The 12,010-nt window shown below is 39.3% G+C and overlaps 1 protein-coding gene across 3 annotated transcripts in view; it reads right to left on the bottom strand.

Annotated features, from left to right (window-relative positions):
• Positions 1–12,010, bottom strand: part of RIPK1 (receptor interacting serine/threonine kinase 1) — a 60,635-nt gene that overhangs the window by 22,434 nt on the left and 26,191 nt on the right. For all 3 annotated transcript variants that reach the window (XM_036888769.2, XM_036888771.2, XM_036888772.2), the window contains exon 7: positions 4,726–4,802. In XM_036888769.2, coding sequence (XP_036744664.2) covers positions 4,726–4,802 — 77 coding nt within the window. The remainder of the gene's footprint in view (positions 1–4,725; positions 4,803–12,010) is intronic.

Genomic DNA, 12,010 nt, shown 5'->3' with positions numbered 1-12,010 from the left:
GCTGGTACCACTGTGGCTCCCAAATGACAAACCCTGTCAGTGTTCCAGGTGACTATGCTGTTTCTTCTACACAAGACTTGATACTTGTGATATAATGGGTCAAAAGAAAAACACATTTGGTCATCCAGATTACCAAATTTATATTTTCCAGGTTTATTTGGTCTTCACCCACAGTTTCTGAAAACACTTTGGAGCCTTAAAGTGAAATGGGTGTGTTGTCATATTAATGAGAGGCTTTTGGACCCCAACCAAGGGCAGAGGTTGAATTAGCCAATGGCCAATGACTTAGTCAGTCATGACTCTGCAATGAAGTGCTCACAAAAATCCAAAATAGCCTAACTCTCCCTTGCATCCTGCTTCTCTGTTGGAGAGATCTTCCATGCTTGGGAAACCAGAAAGCTCCCATGTGCCACTGAACCAGGCCCCAAGCTCCACAATGATAGAAGTTTCTTTATTTGGGACCTTGCCCTATGTACCACTTCATGTGGCTGTTAACCTGTATCCTTTATTAAACTGGTAAACCTAAGTGTTTTCCTGAGTTCTATGAGTCGCTCTAGCAAACTAATTGAACCAAAGGGGGAGGTTGTTGGACCCGCCAATCTGTAGCTGGATGGTTAGAAACACAGGTGCTTGGAATGGTTGGTAGAGGGCAGTCTTGCAGGAGGGAGGCCTTCACCTAGGAATTCTGGTGCTGTCTCTGGGAGGATAGCAGCAGAATTGAGCTGAGCTCTTGGACACCCTCCTGGTGTTCCAGAATTGCTTGGTGGTGTGTGTTGGATGATACCCCCCACCCCCTGACGCCCCGACACAAACACATACACACACTGGAATCAGGTCTGGCAACATGAAAAGAGTTATACTATTGTTCTGTCTAATAAGAACACACTGCTTCTTCAGCATTATGTTTTAAGTTAGATTTTTTTCCCTGTTATGTGTCTGGACAGATATAATTCTGTGGGCTTTCTATCTTTCAAGAATTCCTCAAAATGAGTGATTCACCCCTGATACTTTCCATTCTCTTCTAAGATGTTGTGCTTTTGTTTTCTCATTGCTATACAGGTGTGGGTAAAACTGCAGTATTTCCAGAATCTCTCACCTGGCCTTAGCACATCTCCATATTGATAGGTGTTCCCAAGGGGTGCAGAGTCCATCTCCATATCAATAGGTAATTACAAGGGCAAGCAGAGCTTGTCTGGGCCAGAGAGGCTGGGTGGGGTTCCTTTTTCTGCAGCCAGGTTGCAAGAGACACAGGCGAGCAGAAGTGGATGACTGCTTGTAAACAATAAACAGGTTTCTCCCACTTTATTTCTCCCTTTGACTGATTTCAGATTCAAAGGTATTTTGCCCCGGGATTTTCTCCCTGGAGTTACAATAGGCATACCTCATTTCCTTCTATTTCATTTTATTGCACTTCACAGATACTGTTTTTTTTTAATAAATTGAAGGTTTGTGGCAATTGTGCACCAAGCAAGTCTACTGGTACCACTTTTCCAACAATATTTGATTATTTTGTGTCTCTATGTAATTCTCACAATATTTCAAACTTCCTCATAACTATTATATTTGTCATGGTGATTTATGTTCAGTGATCTTTAATGTTACTATTGTAACTGTTTTGGGGAACCAAGATTATATAAGATGGCAAACTTAATAAATGCATGTGCTGTCTGCTCCACCAACTGGCTGTTCCCATGTCTCTCTCCTCCCTAGTGAGACAGGGACCGTGGATGTAGTCAGAGTAGGGTGAGGGCCTCCGGAGGGGGCAGGGCGGGATATTTGCAGTCAGAGCAATGTAACTACATGCAAGGAAACCCCCCTACTAAAATTCTATGTTAAACATTCAGCTCTAGAATCAGTCTTCAGTGAGATCAGTTAATGTTCCCCAGATAAAGAAGAGTAGCTCATGTTTTATTATGCTAATCAGTTGTAACCATGTGTAAGGTTCACTTTAGCATGCTAAAAGGCCCAGGCCTGTGTGCTGTCTTTCCTCCTTCAGATCTGATGAGGTAATTCTGCAAACTGAGCGACTAACTTAGCATGCAGACCCAGCTGTAGATGACATGGTAAAAGGCAGGAAGAATTCCATCTTAAAAGATGAGATTGCCTTTTAACACCCAGGAAGTTAAGACGTTAGAAATTCTTAACTTACTCTTTAGCAAACAATACCTCAGCCCACCTTGGGCTTGTTTCATATGCCCCCAGACCAAGATGCTGGTATCGCAGGGAGAAATCATCAGAGGAAGTTGCTTGTGTTAAGTTAATTATAAATATTCAGGGACCACTTAACAAGTCCACACCCCTAAGTTTTTTTCATGTTCTTGAAAAATCCTCAGCTGCCTATAAAACCCCCTAGACAACGCACCACTAGGGCCTCTCATGTCCCCTCCTGGCGTGAGCCGGGAGCTCTGTCCTTTCACTTTATCTCTAAATAAAAAGCCTGTACCTTGCTCTCCTACCTTGACTGTTTGTGAAGCTCATTCTTCGGCTCTGCAAACAAGAACCCCGACATCACTATTCCCTGAGACACACATCGAAATTAGGCCAACTAATAACCCTACAATGGCCTTTAAGTGTTCAAGTGAAAGGAAGAGGCACACATCTCTCACTTTAAATCAAAAGCTAGAAATAATTAAGCTTAGTAAGGGAAGCATGTAAAAAGCTGAGACAGGCCAAAAGCTAGGCCACTGTGCCACAGTTAGCCAAGTTGTGAATGCAAAGGAAAAGTTCTTGAAGGAAATTAAAAGTGCTATTTCCGTGAACACATAAATGATAAGAGAGCAGAATAGCATTATTACTGATATGGAGGAAGTTGCAGTGGTCTGGCTAGAAGATCAAATTGGCCATAACATTCCCTTAAGCCAAAGACTAATCCAGAGCAAGGTCCTAACACTCTGCAATTCCACGAAGGCTACGAGAGGTGAGGAAGCTACAGACGAAATGTCTGAACCTCCTAGAAGAGGCTGGTTCATGAGGCTGAGGGAAAAAAAGCTGTCTCCATAACAGAAAAGTACCTGAAAAGTACCTGAAAAGTAACAGAAAACAGCAAGTGCTGACGTAGAAGCTGCATCAAGTTATCCAGAATATCTAGTTAAGATAACTCATGAAGGTGGCTACATTTAATACTAGATTTTCAATGTAGATGAAACAACCTTATATTAGAAGAAGGTGCCATCTAGGGCTTTCCTACCTAGAAAGGAGAAGTCAATGCCTGGCTTCAATGCTTCAAAGGACAGGCTGACTTTCCTGCTAGGAGCTAATACAGCTGGTGACTTTCAGTTGAAGTCAAAGCTCATTCACCATTCTGAAAATCCTAGGGCCCTTAAGAATTTGCTGAATCTACTCTTCCTGTGCTTTATAAATGACACAACAAAGCCTGGATGGCGGCACATCTGTTTACAACATGGTTTACCGAGTATTTTAAGCCCACTGTTGAGACCTACTGCTCTGAAAAAAAACTTCCTTTCAAAATATTACTGCTTCTTGACAATGCAGCTGGCCAACCCAAAAGCTCTGATGCTGACAGACAAATTAATGTTGTTTTCATGCCTGCTAACACAACATTCATTCTGTAAGGAGTAATCTCAAATTTAAGTCATATTATTTAAGAAACACATTTTATAAGGTATAGCTGCCATAGACAGTGATTCCTCTGATGAATCTACTAGAAACCTTCTGGAAAAGATTCAGCATTCTAGGTGCTATTAAGAACATTCATGATTCATGGGAAGAGGTCAAAATATCAACATTCACAGCAGTTTGGAAGAATTAATTCCAGCCATCACAGATGATTTGAGGGGTTCAAGGCTTCAATGGAAGTAGCTAGAGATGTGGTAGAAATATGAAGAGTCCTAGATTTAGAAATGGAGCCTAAAGATGCGATTGAATTGTTGTAATCTCATGATAGAACTTGAATGGACAAGAAGTTACTTCTTTTAGATGAGCAAAGAAAGTGGCTTCTTGAGATGGAATCTACACCTGGCGAAGAATGCTGTGAAGACTGTTGAAACAGCAACATAGCAATTAGCATATTACAAAAACTTAAGTTGATAATGTAGTGGCAGGGTTTGAGAGGATGGACCCCAGTTTTGAAAGTTCTACTCAGGGTGAAATGCTATCAAACAGCATCTCATGCTACAGAGAAATTGGTCATGAAAGCTAGAGTCAATTGACATGGCAAACTTCACTGTTGTCTTGCTTTAATTGCCACAGCCACCCCAACCTTCAGCAACCACCACCCTGATCAATCAGCAGCCATTAACATGGGGCCTCTACCAGCAAAAAAATCATGAGTCAATGAAATCTCAGATGAGGGATAGCATTTTTTTTTAGCAATAAAGTATTTTTAAATTAAGGTATATACATTGTTTTTTTAGACATAATGCTATTGCACACTTAATAGACTACAGTATAGTATAAACATAACTTTCATATATGCGTCAGGAAACCAAAAAAATTCATTTAACTAACTTTATTGCAATATTCACTTTATTGCAGTGGTCTAGAACTGAACCTGCAATATCTCCAAGGTATGCCTGTACATATTTTCTTTCATGGAGACCATGCCAACTTGATAATAGCTGCATAAAATTATTAATTTTGTTTTATGTAGTTACCAAGCTAGCTTACTTCAAATCTCAATAACCAATTATATTGCTTTGTTTTTCATGATTGATAATATGCATGCTTTAATATGTTAACATTTTGAGTACCTACCATATTACATACCTTTAAGCTTGTCACATCCTTTTCTACTATTTCTTCTAATTGATTTTCATAGAAAGGCCTAAATTTTTCTTCAATGCCTATAAAAAATAGTTTTTTAAATTTCTTAAGTATTTTCTAAAATAAAATTTAAATATTAGTAATCTATTATCTCTTAATTATTTACCTTAATCTATAGACAAAGCAGTAAAATAAAAATTCAGCCATATGAAGAAAGCAAATCCTACCATTTGCAACAATATGGATGAAGTTGGAGAGTATTATGCTCAGTGAAATAAGCCAGGCAGAGTAAGACAGTACCGCATGATTTCCCTCATTTGTGGAGTATAACAACAAAGCAAAACTGAAGGAACAAAACAGCAGCAGACTCACAGACTCCAAGAAGGGACTAACGGTCACCAAAGGGAAAGGGGGTGGGGAGGGTGGGTGGAGATGGGGGGAGAAGGGGATTAAAGGGTATTATGATTAGCACACATAATGTAGGGGAGTCACGGGGAAGGCAGTATAGCACAGAGAAGACAAGTAGCGACTCTATAGCATCTTACTACACTGATGGACAGTGACTGCAATGGGGTGTGGGGGTGGACTTGATAATATGGGTGAATGTAATAACCATAATGTTGCTCATGTGAAACCTTCATAAGACTATATCAATGATACCTTAATAAAAAATATATGTACTACAAAAAAAAATCCCCAAAACATAAATTTGACATCTTAAATGATATAAAACAGAGTATCTGAATAGCCCTATAACTCTTAAGGAAATTGACTTTATAACTTACATACTTCTAAAAAAGAAATTTCCATACCCAGATGGTTTCATGGGAGAATTCTATCAAACTTTTATTGACCCTGACATCAAAACCAGACAAAGTTAATAAAAAGCAGAAAACTACAGACCAATATCCTCATGAATATACATGCAAAAAGTCTTAACACAATATTAGCCAATGAAATGCAGTAGTATATAAAAACAATTATACACCATGACCAAATGAGTTTTATTTCTAGAATGTGAGCCTGGTTCAGTATTCAAAATCAATTGATGCAATCCATCATATTAACAGATTCAGAAGAGAAGTCACGTGACCATACAAACTGATACAGAAAAAACATTTAACAAAAATTCAAAACCCATTCACAATAAATTTTCAGAAAAGTAGGAACAGATACTGTAAACTTCCTCAATTGACAAAGAGTATCTACCAAATACCTACAGCTAACATACTGCTTTGTGGTAAAAGTCTGAATGCTTTCCCTTAAGAAGGAGGACAAGGTAAGGATATCTGTTCTCACTGCTCTTATTCAAGATAATGCTGGAAATTCTAATCAGTACCACAGAGCAAGAAAAGGTAATAAAAGTGATACAGATCAGAAAGGAAGAAATAAAACTGTCCTTATTTAGAGGTGAAATAAAAAAAAAACTCCAAATAAACTCCTAGGACTAATAAGTGAGTTCTACAATGTCACAGGATACAAAATTAACATTAAAAATATCAACTAAATTCTAGAGGTGAACAAATAGACACCTAAATTAAAAATACAAACTACATATAATTGCTCAACAAAAGAGAGAAATACATACATAGGACTTTATGCTGAAAATTACACAACACTGATAACAGAAATCAAAGATCTAAATAAATGGAGAGGTATACTGTGTTCATAGATTAGAAGACTCAACATAGTAGATGCCAATTCTCTCCAAATGGATATATAGATTTAACACAATTCCTATCAAAATCCCAGTAAGATCTTTTTTTAGATATAGACAAGATTTTCTAAATTTTATATGGAAAGACAAAGGAACTAGAGTTGCTAAAAGAATTTTAAAAAGGAAAAAAAAATGGGAGGAATCAGTCTACTCAAATTTAAGACTTATTATATCACTACTATAATTCAGACGGTGGGTATTAATGGAAGAATCATTATTCTTCCATTAATATCTAATCATAGATAATGGACCAGAACAGAGAACCCACAGAAACATCCAAACTGATTTCTGACAAAGAAGAAAAGGCTTGAATTGAAGATAGCCTTTCAATAAATGGTACTGAAACAAGTAGCTATTCACAGGCAAAAAAATGAACTTCAACCTACGTCTCATGTCTCATACAAAAATTAAAATCGACCATGGTATTTTTCCAATGAGATTAAAATAAAATTAACTGGCAAGAAAGACAACTAAATATTTAGTTTTGTACTATTGTTCTTCTGTTAGTAATATTTTCCTTTAAGATCAAAGAAAAAAATGGACTTAATACAGACTTAAAGGTAAAACTGTAAGAATTTTAAAACAAAACACAGAAATAAATCTTTGGGATCTAATCCTGACAGTCATCTTAGACTTCACACCAGAAGCACAATCCATAAAAGGAAAAATTAACAAATTAGATTTCATCAAAACAAAAAACTTACACTCTGTGAAAGATCTTATGGGAATGAAAAAACAAGTTAAAGATTGGGAGAAAATATCTGCAAACTACATATCCGATGAAGGAATACTATGTAAAATACATAAATACTCAAAATTCAACAGATAAATACAGGCAATCCAATTGGAAAACAGTCAAAAGACATAAAGAACATTTCACCAGACAGGGGCGGAAGATGGTGGCGTGAGTAGAGCAGTGGAAATCTCCTCCCAAAACAACACATATCTATGAAAATATAACAAAGACAACCCTTCCTAGAATAAAGACCAGAGGACACAGGACAATATCCAGACCACATCCGCACCTGAGAGAACCCAGCGCCTCGCGAAGGGGGTAAGATACAAGCCCCGGCCCCGTGGGAGCCGAGCGCCCCTCCCCCCAGCTCCCGGCGGGAGAAGAGCAGGCAGAGCGGGAGGGAGACGGAGCCCAGGACTGCCGAGCACCCAGCCCCAGCCATCCGGGCCAGAGTGCAGGGCGCTCGATACTGGGAAACAGGGCAGCAAGAACAGTGAGCAGGCACTGGAGGCCGGGAGTCGGAGGACGTAAGAAAAGCACGTGACCATTTTTTTTTTGCTTTTCTGCTGTTTTGTTTTGGCGAGCGCTTTTTGGAAGTCTTAAGGGGATAGGGACCCCAATACCAGGGAAACAGGGCAGCAAGACCAGTGAGCGCGCACCAGTGGCCTGGCGCAGGAGGACACCAGAAAAGCGAGCGCCCATTTTTTTTAATTTTTTTTTTTTTGCTTTTTTGCTGTTTTGTTTTGGCGAGCGCTTTTTGGTAGTCTTAAAGGGATAGAGACACCAATACTAGGGAAACAGGGCAGCAAGACTGGTGAGCAGAAGCCTGAGGCTGGTACCGGAGAATAACGAAAAACAAGCGACCACCTTTTTTTTTTAATTAAAAAAAAATTTTTTTTTTTTTTAATTTAAAATTTTTTTTCTTTTTTTTTTTTTTTTTGGTGGTCGTTGTTTTGATTTGGCGGGTGCTTTTTGGAAGTCTTAAAGGGGCAGGGCGGGTCACTTAATCCAGAGGTAGGGAATCCGGGGATCTCTGGGCACCCTAACCCCTGGGCTGCAGGGAGCAGGGAGGCCCCTTACGGAGATAAATAGCCTCCCAGCAGCTCCTGCTCCAACGCGACTCCACCATTTTGGAGTAGCTGCCCGAGCCAGGCCACGCCCACAGCAACAGCGGAGATTAACTCCATAGCAGCCCGGCAGGAAGCAGAAACCCTGTCTGCGCGCAGCTGCCCAGCACAAGCCACTAGAGGCCGCTGTTCTCCCAGGAGAGGAGGGCCACAAACCAACAAGAAGGGAAGTCCTTCCAGCCGTCACACGTCCCAGCTCTGCAGACTATTCCTATCACCATGAAAAGGCAAAGCTACAGGCAGACAAAGATCACAGAGACAACACCAGAGAAGGAGACAGACCTAAGCAGTCTTCCTGACAAAGAATTCAAAATAAGAATCATAAACATGCTGACAGAGATGGAGAGAAATACGCAAGAGAAATGGGATGAAGTCCGGAGGGAGATCACAGATGCCAGAAAGGAGATCGCAGAAATGAAACAAACTATGGAAGGGTTTATAAGCAGAATGGATAGGACGCAAGAGGCCATGGATGGAATTGAAACCAGAGAACAGAAACGCATAGAAGCTGACATAGAGAGAGATAAAAGGATCTCCAGGAATGAAACAATGTTAAGAGAACTGTGTGACCAATCAAAAAGGACCAATATCCGTATTATAGGGGTTCCAGAAGAAGAAGAGAGAGGAAAAGAGATGGAAAGTATCTTAGAAGAAATAATTGCTGAAAACTTCCCCAAACTGGGGGAGGAAATAATCGAACAGACCACGGAAATACACAGAACCCCCAACAGAAAGGATCCAAGGAGGACAACACCAAGACACATAATAATTAAAATGGCAAAGATCAAGGACAAGGAAAGAGTTTTAAAAGGAGCTAGAGAAAGAACGAAGGTCACCTACAAAGGAAAACACATCAGGCTAACATCAGACTTCTCGACAGAAACCCTACAGGCCAGAAGAGAATGGCATGATATATTTAATACAATGAAACAGAAGGGCCTTGAACCAAGGATACTGTATCCAGCACGACTATCATTCAAATATGACTGTGGGATTAAACAATTCCCAGACAAACAAAAGCTGAGGGAATTTGCTTTCCACAAACCACCTCTATAGAACATCTTACAGGGACTGCTCTAGATGGGAGCACTCCTAGAAAGAGCACAGCACAAAACACCCAACATATGAAGAATCGAGGAGGAGGAATAAGAAGGGAGAGAAGAAAAGAATCTCCAGACAGTGTATATAACAGCTCAATAAGCGAGCTAAGTTAGGCAGTAAGATACTAAAGAGGCTAACCTTGAACCTTTGGTAACCACGAATTTAAAGCCTGCAATGGCAATAAGTACATATCTTTCAATAGTCACCCTAAATGTTAATGGGTTGAATGCACCAATCAAAGACACAGAGTAACAGAATGGATAAAAAAACAAGACCCATCTATATGCTGCTTACAAGAAACTCACCTCAAACCCAAAGACATGCACAGACTAAAAGTCAAGGGAAGGAAAAACATATTTCAAGCAAACAACAGTGAAAGAAAGCAGGGGTTGCAGTACTAATATCAGACAAAATAGACTTCAAACCAAAGAAAGTAACAAGAGACAAAGAAGGACACTACATAATGATAAAGGGCTCAGTCAAACTAGAGGATATAACCATTGTAAATATATATGCACCCAACACAGGAGCACCAGCATATGTGAAACAAATACGAACAGAACTAAATGGGGATATAGACTGCAATGCATTCATTCTAGGAGACTTCAACACACCACTCACCCCAAAGGATAGATCCACTGGGCAGAAAATAAGTAAGGACACGGAAGCACTGAACAACACAGTAGAGCAGATGGACCTAATAGACATCTATAGAACTCTACATCCAAAAGCAACAGGATATACATTCTTCTCAAGTGCACATGGAACATTGTCCAGAATAGACCACATACTAGGCCACAAAAAGAGCCTCAGAAAATTCCAAAAGATTGAAATCCTACCAACCAACTTTTCAGACCACAAAGGCATAAAACTAGAAATAAACTGTACAAAGAAAGCAAAGAGGCTCACAAACACATGGAGGCTTAACAACACGCTCCTAAATAATCAATGGATCAATGACCAAATCAAAATGGAGATCCAGCAATATATGGAAACAAATGACAACAACAACACTAAGCCCCAACTTCTGTGGGACGCAGCAAAAGCAGTCTTAAGAGGAAAGTATATAGCAATCCAAGCATATTTAAAAAAGGAACAACAATCCCAAATGAATGGTCTAATGTCACAATTATCGAAATTGGAAAAAGAAGAACAGATGAGGCCTAAGGTCAGCAGAAGGAGGGACATAATAAAGATCAGAGAAGAAATAAATAAAATTGAGAAGAATAAAACAATAGCAAAAATCAATGAAACCAAGAGCTGGTTCTTCGAGAGAATAAACAAAATAGATAAGCCTCTAGCCAGACTTATTAAGAAGAAAAGAGAGTCAACACAAATCAACAGTATCAGAAACAAGAAAGGAAAAATCACGACGGACCCCACAGAAATACAAAGAATTATTGGAGAATACTATGAAAACCTATATGCTAACAAGCTGGGAAACCGAGGAGAAATGGACAACTTCCTAGAAAAATACAACCTTCCACGATTGACCCAGAAAGAAACAGAAAATCTAAACAGACCAATTACCAGCAACAAAATTGAAGTGGTAATCAAAAAAACTACCAAAAAAAAAAACCCCCGGGCCAGATGGATTTACCTCGGAATTTTATCAGACATACAGGGAAGACATAATACCCATTCTCCTTAGAGTTTTCCAATAAATAGAGGAGGAGGGGATATTCCCAAACTCATTCTATGAAGCTAACATCACCCTAATACCAAAACCAGGCAAAGACCCCACCAAAAAAGAAAACTACAGACCAATATCCCTGATGAACGTAGATGCAAAAATACTCAACAAAATATTAGCAAACCGAATTCAAAAATACATCAAAAGGATCATACACCATGACCAAGTGGGATTCATCCGAGGGATGCAAGGATGGTACAACATTCAAAAGTCCATCAACATCATCCACCACATCAACAAAAAGAAAGACAAAAACCACATGATCATCTCCATAGATGCTGAAAAAGCATTTGACAAAGTTCAACATCCATTCATGATAAAAACTCTCAGCAAAATGGGAATAGAGGGCAAGTACCTCAACACAATAAAGGCCATATATGATAAACCCACAGCCAACATTATACTGAACAGCGAGAAGCTGAAAGCATTTCCTCTGAGATCGGGAACTAGACAGGGATGCCCACTCTCTCCACTGTTATTTAACATAGTACTGGAGGTCCTAGCCACGGCAATCGGACAAAACAAAGAAATACAAGGAATCCAGATTGGTAAAGAAGAAGTTAAACTGTCACTATTTGCAGATGACATGATACTGTACATAAAAAACCCTAAAGACTCCACCCCAAAACTACTAGAACTGATATCGGAATACAGCAAAGTTGCAGGATACAAAATCAACACACAGAAATCTGTGGCTTTCCTATATACTAACAATGAACCAACAGAAAGAGAAATCAGGAAAACAACTCCATTCACAATTGCATCAAAAAAAATAAAATACCTAGGAATAAACCTAACCAAAGAAGTGAAAGACTTATACTCTGAAAACTACAAGTCACTCTTAAGAGAAATTAAAGGGGACACTAACAGATGCAAACTCATCCCATGCTCGTGGCAAGGAAGAATTAATATCG

This window comes from Manis pentadactyla, chromosome 16 (genome assembly GCF_030020395.1).
Source record: "Manis pentadactyla isolate mManPen7 chromosome 16, mManPen7.hap1, whole genome shotgun sequence".
NCBI classification, from domain to species: domain Eukaryota; kingdom Metazoa; phylum Chordata; class Mammalia; order Pholidota; family Manidae; genus Manis; species Manis pentadactyla.
The sequence above is the reverse complement of the archived record's forward strand: the minus strand, read 5'-3'. Positions and strand labels throughout refer to the sequence as shown.